The sequence below is a fragment of the Rhincodon typus genome, chromosome 37 (assembly GCF_021869965.1).
Source record: "Rhincodon typus isolate 14 chromosome 37, sRhiTyp1.1, whole genome shotgun sequence".
Classification (NCBI taxonomy): Eukaryota; Metazoa; Chordata; class Chondrichthyes; order Orectolobiformes; family Rhincodontidae; genus Rhincodon; species Rhincodon typus.
This window is the reverse complement of record NC_063368.1, coordinates 11951244-11962049: the sequence shown is the minus strand read 5'-3', so window position 1 is coordinate 11962049 and position 10806 is coordinate 11951244. Positions and strand designations below refer to the sequence as shown.

The 10806-nt window shown below is 45.1% G+C and overlaps 1 protein-coding gene across 1 annotated transcript in view; it reads right to left on the bottom strand.

Annotated features, from left to right (window-relative positions):
- The window catches only part of LOC109918203 (serine/threonine-protein kinase BRSK2-like), a 16277-nt gene extending 14784 nt beyond the window's left edge, over positions 1-1493 (bottom strand). The window contains exon 1 of the mRNA XM_048617361.1: positions 1474-1493. Within this exon, the coding sequence (XP_048473318.1) occupies positions 1474-1493 (20 nt within the window). The remainder of the gene's footprint in view (positions 1-1473) is intronic.
- Positions 1494-10806: the final 9313 nt, after the last annotated feature.

Sequence of the window (10806 nt, the reverse complement as noted above, 5' to 3'; positions counted from 1 at the left end):
GAAGGGTCTAGGCCCGAAACGTCAGCCTCTCTGCTCCTGTGATGCTGCTTGGCCTGCTGTGTTCATCCAGCCCTGCACCTTGTTGTCTCACATTGCTGTGGGTCTGGAGCCACCTGTAGACCAAACTGCACAAGGACATCAGATTTCTATCCCTTAAGTTGGTTGGCTGAGGCAGCTGGGTTTTTACAATAATCCATGGTCATTTTGTAGTCACTGACATGGAGACTAATTTTCAATTTAAGAATTAATAATTGAATGTAAATTCCACAGCTGGCAAGGTGGGATTTAAAGCTTTGTACCTGGACCATTAGCCTGGGCCTTTACTGCTGGTCCGGTGACATGACTGGGTGTGGACTTTGCCCTGCTGAAAGATGGTTGTGAGCTGTTGCAGTCTGTGTGATGTAGTGCTGTTAGGGAGCAAGTTCCAGGACTCTGACCACCCAGCAACACCAAAGGAACAATGATACAGTTCCAGGTCGGGATGGTGTGTGACTTCAAGGTTGTAACTTCAGAAGACCAGTAGCTAGTTTCTGCACAGGAAGATCCCACAAACAGCAACATATTCAGATGCAGATCTGAGCCAGATGGGTTTTACAACAGTCAATGATAATTTTGAAGTCATCTTCATGACGACTAGCTTTTTTCAGTCAGGTTTGTTGACAGATTAAACGCTAGTCCCAGGACACTGGCAGAGATCTCCTGCTTGCTTTCAAAAATGATGTAGTTTTGACATCAATGTCTACATGAATGTGATCCTATGGTGATTTTGTGACAGAAGCGAGGAGATATATGAACCCGGTTCAGTGTGTTTGTTTGGTAACAAACATAGCAGCAGCAGTCCTGTTGTGTGATATACTAAGAGGCAGCTAGATAGGTACGTGACAGAGAAAGGAAGATAAGATTATTCTTGTTTTGTTTATTTATTCATTTGTGGGATTGTGGTCATCACGGCTGGCCAGCATTTATTGCCTGTCCCTAGTTGCCCCTTGAGAAGGTGGTGATGAGCTGCCTTCTTGAACTGGGCAGTCCACTTGCTGTGGGTTGACCCACATTAGGAAGGGAATTCCAGGATTTTGACCCAGCAACGGTGAAAGACCGGCAATATATTTCCAAGTCAGGATGGTGAGTGCCTTGGAGGGCAACTTGATGGTGGTGGTGTTCCCATATATCGACTTCCCTTGTTCTATATGGTAGTGGTTGTGGGCTTGGAAAGTGCTTTCTTTGAATTTCTGCAGTGCATCTTGTAGATAGTACACACTGCTGCTACTGAGCGTCGGTGGTGGAGGGAGTCGATGCTTCTGGATGTTGTGCCAATCAAACAGGCTGCTTTGTCCTGGATGGTGACAAGCTTCTTGAGCGTTGTTGGAGCTACACTCATCCACTATGTCCCATGGTCAGTATGTGAGTGTACTTTTAAGAGACTTGCTAATAATATCATCATTGAATCACAGCATGTCTCATACTACAACTTACCTCTGATTCACCTGAAGCATCACAGTCTTCTGGAAGCATGCTGCTCAATTATACCAAATAGCTTAATATTAGCCCAGTGCCTGTTGAATGTAATGTTTGCACATAATAGTTAGTTGTAATAAATGTCCATTGGATTCTTCAATAGCCATGATATCCACCCCCGTGGGGGATAACATAATCACAGCCATATCAGAGTCTGATTCAACAGTATTTACCATCAGAGTCTTTCAGAGAGGTGTGGGACTAATTATTCTGCCCTTAGACTTTCTTTCTATCTACCTTGGTCTCAGCCTCACCTTCCCCCACCCTATGGAGAGAGTGCACTGGAGGTTTAACAAACTGATTCCTGGGATGGCAGGACTGACAAACAGACAGAAACTGCTTAGGACTATATTCACTGAAGTTTAGAAGAATGAGGCGGGTGGTGATCGCATAGAAACTTATAAAACTCTAACAGGACGAGAGGGTAAACCCTGGAAGGATATTCCCAATGACTGGGAAGTCTGGAACCAGGGGAATCATGGTCTATGGGAGTGGCATTTAGGACTGAGATGAGGAGAAATTTTTACAGCTGGGGGATGTGAGCCTGTGGAATTCTCTGTCACAGAAAGGAGTTTACACCAAATACACTGATTGTTTTCAAGAAAGAGTTTGATACAGTTCTTAGGGCTAAAAGAATCAAAGAGTGTGGGAACAAGTGGGAACAGGGGACTGAGTTGGATGCTCATATTGAATGGTGGAGCAGGCTCAAAGGGCTGAATGGCCTACTCCTGATCCTATCTTCTGTGCTTCTGTGTAAAACACCCTGCTGGAGCCACAGACACACCAATACAAGGCAAAGAGGGCAACTGATAGCTGAAGGCCGCAGCTGACCCCTTGCAAGGCCTGGGGTCACAGGTTGAGCGACACACTGAACATTTGGATGGAGCCTGAATTAGGAAAGGCCAATTGAGGAATTTTACCTTGAGGAATTTTGTTTAAAACTCCTCGGACTCTATGCACGAGAGAACGTTCAACATGGAATGTAAATGTAAAATGAAAATAGACCTGTAATTGCAACTGCAGTGAATCATCTCAGAGTGGCATGTACTGTGTTGACAAAAATTAAACAGGATTGCACCTTATCTACCGTCAAATTTAAAATGCTATGCAATGTTCTTAGACAGCTTTTATGAATAAAGTCAGAGATTAGCAAGAACTGCCGATGCTGGAGTCAGGGATAACACATTGTGGAGCTGGAGGAACACAGCAGGCCAGGCAGCATCAGAGGAGCAGGAAATGACCCGAAATGTCAACTTTCCTGCTCCTCTGATGCTGCCTGGCCTGCTGTGTTCATCCAGATCCACACTTACTTATGAATAAAGTGTATTGTTTGAAACTAAAGTTGCTCTTGAGAAGACTACGCATTAGCCAACTAATGCATTGATGTAATATTAAAGATATCAACTTGTAGCCTCTGTGCTGCAAGATAATTTGTTTGCAATTAGTGTCCAGGGGTCTATTAATGTCTTTGAAAAATCACCAAGAGCACCCTCTGATGGTGAAGGGAGATTACTACATGGCGTCGGGCAGTAATTGTGACACCTTCCAGCCAAATAGAGAAGAACCACAGAGATAGTAGGGACTGCCGATGCTGGAGCCTGAGATAACAAGGTGCAGGGCTGGAGGAACACAGCAGGCCAAGCAGCATCAGAGGAGCAGGAAGGCTGACATTTCAGGTCTGGACCCTTCTTCAGAAATGGGGGAGGGGAAGGGGGCTCTGAAATAAATAGAGAGAGAGGAGGGGGGACAGTGTTAGAAGGTGGATAGAGGAGCGGATAGGTGGAGAGGAGACGGACAGGTCAAGGAGGCAGGGATGAAGTCAGTAAAGGTGAGTGTAGGTGGGAAGTTGGGATGGGGTTGGGGGTGGGGAGATTTTGAAGCTTACTAGAGAAGAACGATAGAAAAGGTTGTGAAATGGATTAAAAGGGTGAGTCTGGAGATCACAGGTTAGAGCTGAGTGTAACCCAGTGAAATATATACGAGCTATCCCAAGGTAACGAAGAAACAACATTGTAAGAATTTGCCTCAGTATTCCTGTATTATGGAAAGATTGTTCCTGCTGTTAACTGTTGACTGGAAGTTCCTTCCAGATGTTCCTAAAGACAAAGGACTAGGACAAACTTGCCTCAGGATCATGATGCCATGCTTGGTTAAATAGTCCCTTGTTATTCACTGTCCGCAGGCAAAAGTAGAGCTGAGTCATTTGGATGAGTTACAAACCTTGGAATGCTTTGGCATAGGAGGCCATTCAGCCCACCGTTTCTGTGCTGGTAAATAAAGATCTAACCATCCTCATCCTAATTTCCAGCCCTCAGTCCACAGCCTGTTAGGTTAAAGTTCAAGTGCATACGGGAGAGATCTTTAGATGCAGCTAAGGGGCCTGCTTTACCACTCTTTCAGCAGTGAGTTCCAAACTTCCACTTCCCTCTGGGTAAAAAGGTTTCTTCGCAACCCCTCCCTAATTCTTGTACTAAATTATTTGTAATCTATGTCCTCTGATTATTCACCTCTCCACCAAGAGGAGTAGGTGCTTTCTGTCCTCACCATGCTGGCCCCTTGTGATCTTATACACCTGAGATACACACTCACCTTCAGACTTCTCTCATCCAATGAGAATTGACTCACTGATGCCTGCGAAGTTATCAGCAAAGAGAGATAGAGATATCATTAGGAATGTATTCTTGAGGATCTAAACAATATCACAAATCCTGACAGCAACAATCTATTATGAAAAATCCTCGACTAGCCTGCGTTTCAATATTGGAACTACAATTTGACTTGGAACAACGTCACTGTTCCTTCGCCATCACTGGGTTGAAATCCTGGAACTCCCTCTCTAACAGCATCGTGTGTCTCCCTACACCCCAGGAACTACAATGGTTCAGGAAGGCAGCTCTTCACCACCTTCTCCAGGGTAGTTAGGGATCAGCAATTAAATGCTGGGCCCAGCCAACGACACACCCCAACATCCCATGAATGGAATTTTTAAAAATCTCTCGATTAATGTCACAAGGACGAGTCTGAACAGAAGCGTTTCTCCTACCAGAGACAGTTTTTCATTGAGTGTAACACAGAGGAAGGAGGTGCACTGACTGTTATTACTGAATGAAATGAAGCACTGATGTTTGACTTGCCAATGGTGATCGAGCAGCCCACTAGTGGCTGAGGGAGTACATTTAACTTCAAGTCACTAATCTGTATCAAATGGCTTCACATTGGATCTCTGATTTTACTTCACAATCTGCGTCAGCCCCACTCAGCTGAGGAACAGTCCCTCCAACAACGCAGCACCCCCTTCACCACTGTATTGAAACATTAGCTCAGACTGAAATGCATGCAGGGGTAGGGGCATGAACAAGTGATGCCAACCCTCCAGGACTGGCCTGGAGTCTCCAGGACAATGTACTGCCTGGAAGTATGGTGGAAGCAGGTTCAACTGAGCCATTTAAGAGGGCATTGGATGATTGTTTGGATAGAAATAGAGGGCATGGGGAGAAAACAGGAGATTGGCATTAGGCTATGCTCATTTGAAGAACCAGTGCAGAGGTGGGAGCGTCAGCCTAAGCATGACTGTTCTCCCAAAGAACCAGAACTGGCAGGATGGACCAAACGGCCTCCTTCCATGCCATAAGGTGGGGAGGTGGTGATAACCTCATTGGACTAGTAATCCAGAAGCTCAGGCTCTTGTTCTGGGGACATAGATTCAAATCTCTCCATAGCAGACAGTGAATTCAATAATAATCCAGAATTAAAGAGCTGTATAACTATTGTAAAGTAGTAACCTGTTTACTAATGCCATTTCGGGAAGAAAATCTGCCTATGACTTTCCCATGTTCCTGGTGCCCTTGTCTTTCCAGGAGGTGGAGGTCATGGGTTTGGAAAGTGTTGTCTGAAGATCTTTGGTGAATTGCCACAACACATCTTCTAGATCGTACATGCTTTTGCGACTGAGTAATTTTTATTCACTTGTGGGACATGGGCCAACATTTATTGTCCGTCCCTACTTGCCCTTAAGAAGATGGTGATGAGCTGTCTTCTTGAACTGCTGCGCTCTATGTGCTGTAGGTAGACCCACAATGTCCTGAGGGAGGGAATTCCAGGATTTCGACCCAGCGATGCTGAAGGAACGGCAATATATTTCAAAGTCAGGATGGCTTGGAGGGGAACTTGCAGGTGATGTTGTTCCCTTGTATTTGCTGCTTTTGTCCTTCTAGATGGATGTGGTTGTAGGGTTTGGAAGGTGCTGAAGATCTTTGGTGAATTTCTACAGTGCATCTTGTAGCTGGTACAACACCACGGCTGCTGAGCGTTAGTGATAAGAGGAAAGAATGTTAAAAGTAACGGAGGGGCAGTTAATCAAGAGGGCTGCTTTATCCTGGATGGTGTTGTGTTTCTGGACCTGCACACATCCAGACAAGCGGAGTGTATTACAATGCACTCCTGACTTTATGGGACAAAGCCTGTCTTCTTTTCCAGTCTGGCCTGCAGACCCACAACTGCCCTCTGAAATGGCCTAGACAGCCAATCATCTAAGGGCAACCAGGGACGAGCAACAGATGCTGGCTTTGCTAGTGATGCCAAGATGCCATACAAGAGTAACAGAAAAATCCCAGAAACTTAGCAATTTAACGTTGTGAACGTTTTCTGAACATTGTATAAAAGATAAAATCATAAAAGAACAAGTGGATAGAAGAGTTGATTGTTAGCAAACATCCAGCTTGATACCATGGATGAAACATTACAGCAAGAATATAAATTTTGGGGGCATATTAGTCTACAATATGTCAAACGTCAGCCTTCCTGCTCCTCTGATGCTGCTTGGCCTGCTGTGTTCATCCAGCTTTACACCTTGTTATCAACAGTCTTGAGTGCTTTGAAAGTACCTGAGTTACTTCCTGCTAATTCAGATTTGCGGTAAGATATTATTGGATTTCAAGATTTTACAGTTCCAATCCTTGCAAAAGAGATATCAAAGATTGGGATATTTTTTCCAGTTCTATTCAAAGTCATTGACCTAAAATGATTTATCTGTTTCACTCTCCACATGCAGAATATTTCAGGCATTTGAGAGAGATAGTAGGAACTGCAGATGCTGGTGTAGAGATAACAAGGTGTAGAGCTGGATGAACACAGCAGGCCAAGCAGCATCAGAGGAGCAGGAAGGCTGACGTTTCGGGCCTAGACCCTTCATCAGAAATGGGGGAGGGGAAGGGGGTTCTGAAATAAATAGGGAGAGAGGGGGAGGCGGATAGAAGATGGATAGAGGAGAAGATAAGTGGAGAGGAAACAGACAGGTCAAAGAGGCGGGGATGGAGCCAGTAAAGGTGAGTGTAGGTGGGGAGGTAGGGAGGAGATAGGTCAGTCCAGGGAGGACGGACAGGTCAAGGAGTCGGGAGGGTGAGGACGAGTGAGAAGTTGTTGAGGGTGAGGACGAGTTCGGCTAAGCGGATGAGGGTGTCAGTGGAGGGGGACTGGTCGGGCCAGCGGGACAGGAAGAAGCAGAGGGCCTTTAGGCCTGTTCACCTGGACCATCTCTAACACCTCTCTCACCTTCCTGGACCTCTCTGTCTCCAATGGTATCAATGTGGATTACACAAGCTTCAAAATCTCCCCTCCCCCTACCGCATCCCAAAACCAGCCCAGCTCGTCCCCGCCTCCCTAACCTGTTCTTCCTCCCACCTATCCCCTCCTCCCACCTCAAGCCTCACCCCCATCTCCTACCTACTAACCCCATCCCGCCCCCTTGACCTGTCCGTCCTCCCTGGACTGACCTATCCCCTCCCTACCTCCCCACCTATACTCACCTTTACTGGCTCCATCCCCGCCTCTTTGACCCGTCTGTCTCCTCTCCACTTATCTTCTCCTCTATCCATCTTCTATCCGCCTCCCCCTCTCTCCCTATTTATTTCAGAACCCCCTTCCCCTCCCCCATTTCTGATGAAGGGTCTAGGCCCGAAACGTCAGCCTTCCTGCTCCTCTGATGCTGCTTGGCCTGCTGTATTCATCCAGCTCTACACCTTGTTATCTCTATTTCAGGCACTTCCTGTTTTTATTCCTGGTAACCTGACCTGACTTACCAATTGTGATGAGCTCACCTCCTGGCTCCTCAAAGTCTCCCCACCATCTACAAAGCATAACTCAGGAATGTGATGGAATACTGCCCAATTGCCTGGATGGCTGCAACTCTAAGAACACTCAAAAAGCTCAGCACTGTCTACCTTCGACCACCTTCAACATTCACTCCCCTGGTGCACAGTGGCAGCAGTATGTACAAGATGCAATGAAGCAACTCACCAAAACTCCTTCGACAGCACTTTCCAAAACCCACAGCCTCTACCACCTGTAAGGACAGGGCAGCAGGTGTATGGGAAAATCACAGCCTAGAGTTTCACCGCAGCATCCTGGTTCGCAATTGTTACACCTGTTCCTTCACTGTCACTGAGTCAAAATCCTGGAGCTCACTCCCTGACAGTACTGCGGGTGTACGCACTAAATGAACAGCAGCAGTTCAAGGATGCAGCTCATCACCATCTTCTCAAGGGCAATTAGGGATGTGGTATAAATGCTAGCCCAGCCAGAGACACTTACATCTCAAGAACAAATTTTAAAGAAGCATAAGTTGGCATCAATTAGGTAGAGTTGGACTCAACAATACCACCCTCCTCCCTACACTGGAGAACCCTGACAATACTTACTGAGCAGATCACTTGAGGAAACGGGCACATTTTCTTTTCTTTATTCTTTCATTTGATCACGGGCAAGGCCAGCATTTGTTTCCTATCCCTAACTGAGTGGCTAACCAGGCCATGTTAGAGAGCAGGCAAGAGTCAACCACATTGCAGTAGGTCTGGAGCCACATGTAGGACAGACCAGGTAAGGAAGACAGATTATTTAAGGGTGGCACCATTACTTATTCAGATTTCAGATTTGTGAACAGAATGAAAATTTCACTGGTGTGGTAGGATTTGAAACTACTCTCCTATAGTATTAACCTGGGCCTCTCAATTACTAGCTTAGTAACATTACCACTACACCTAGCTTTGGGATGAGGCCCAATATACTCTAGACAGAAGGAGGGAACAGTCATGCCATGATAAAAAAATGTCACTGCCTTTGAAGTTCAAGGTCAGTTAGGGATGGACAAGACCTCATTGCCAAAATTTACAAAACACAATATAGCTTGGCTGGTGGTGAGAAAAGCCTGGCCTATCAAATATTTCCTACATTGCCCTGGCGATGGCTGTGGAGTGAAACAGCCAGTTGACCACCTCCTTGTGGGATATGCTTTTGCAAAGAAGATCTGGAGAGTGATGCAGTAGTCCAGGTTTGTCCAAGGCATGAGGCAGGACTCTGTTCCAGGGACACACACCGAAACAAACACTGACTGTGCCTGGAGGACCATCAATTCAGTCAAAGATCCTCTTCAGTCTGTCTGAAACTTGCTGTTTTCCTCGTACAAAGAGTTATCCTCAACCAAGTGTGTCAGACTGGCACATTTCAAGGTCCAGCACTATGCTCTGAGGGATGCCCCAAGCTTGGGGCAGCTATTGCAGAGGCACAAAGGGGAAAGGTTGGTGTCTGAGGCTTTCGGCCACTGTACACTGACAGTCTGGGAACTGTAATACCCTCAGGCTGTGTGCCTTAAAGAATGTATGCTGGAAATGACATGAGGCACTTCCGAGGAATCATGTTGTATAGAGAAGTTCATATTGATTGCACTATTTGCATTTTGAAACAAAAACAAGAATTGCGGATGTTGGAAATCAGGAACAAAAACAGAAGTTGCTGGAAAAATTCAGCAGGTCTGGAGGCATCTGTGGAGAGAGAAAGCAAACTTAGTTCAGAACAGTTCTGAAGAAGGGTCACTGGACCCAAAATGTTAACTCTGCTTTCTCTCCACAGGTGTTGTCAGACCTGTTGAGTTTTTCCAACAATTTCTGTTTTTTTGTTGCATTTTGAAATGTCTTGCTGTCAAGCTGCATGGCTGATGTGGGGTGTTCTTCCTAAATTCAAACTGTTAAAACCATTCAAGTAGATTCTTTTTTTGGTTGCAAGTCCTGTAAGGTTCTAGTCAAAATGTTCATGCAATATTTTTGATGGCAAATATTATGAATAAAGAAAATTGGGATGGACAGTAAATGCTGGGAGTGTCAATAACGTCCACATCCTCAGAACAACTTAAAAAAAAAGTACTCTATCCTTGGTTCATGTGACTAACTCTCAGTGCAGTGAGGTAACTTATAAAATGATAGCTAGACAAACATGGACCCACACAGTCCACCCTGCCAAGTCTTCCATCATTAATTCCAGAAACTGGCATCACCAACAACAACTTAAATTGTTATAGCACCTGTAACACAATAAATAATCCAAATGATCTTAATGCCCTGAAGCTCGGTCACTGAGACACATAAGGAGATGGGCAAAAACATGGTCGCAGAGTTGGTTTGGAGCAATATCTTAAAGGAAGACAGAGAATTTTGGGGAGGGAATTTATTGAAACCTTTGTTATGCTCTCAACGATGCCACAGTTTAAGCAAGAACTCTACGTCCCTCCTACTAGCACATTATTATTCCTCATTTTTCAGATTTCCTTTTCATCCTTCTAAGACCCTGAACTCCAAACTGTCTTTGAATTCAGTGCCTGAGAAAAGTGCTTTATTCTGTGTGTCTATAAACAGCGTTGTTGTGTGCTTGGGACTATCTAGCCTCCCAACACACACTGTATTGGCATCGTGATCTTGTTTGCAAGAACTCTTTATTTTCAGCTAAATGATACGCATACATTGGACTCTCTCAGCCACTTAACACTGCTTTCCAGATCTCTCCAACAACTTGCCGGCTGACTCTGATATTATTCTAATGGATGCTTCTGTTTTTAATCAATTACTCTATACCAACTACAGTATAACGGGATACATATGTTAATAATTTGTGATAATGATACATTTGTGTACAGGATGATGTAACTGTGACAGAGCAGTCACATGCAATTGAGACTCTGTAAAGGGGTGAATGGAAGAGCTGTATTAGACAACAAAGGGCAATTTTCAGTATACTAGAGTATATATTAAAGAGTATGTTGGACCGGCTGAGAGACAGACAACATACACTCTTACACAAGGCAGAGACAGACTTGCAGGTTTGGGGCATTATAGTCAACAACAGCAGATCCAACAATGCAGGGCTAATCCCCAACACTCAGACTTCACAAAAACAAAGCTGCTGGAAAAGCTCAGCAGGCCTGGCAGCATCTGTGAAGGAGAAAACAGAGTTAACGTTTCGGGTCCG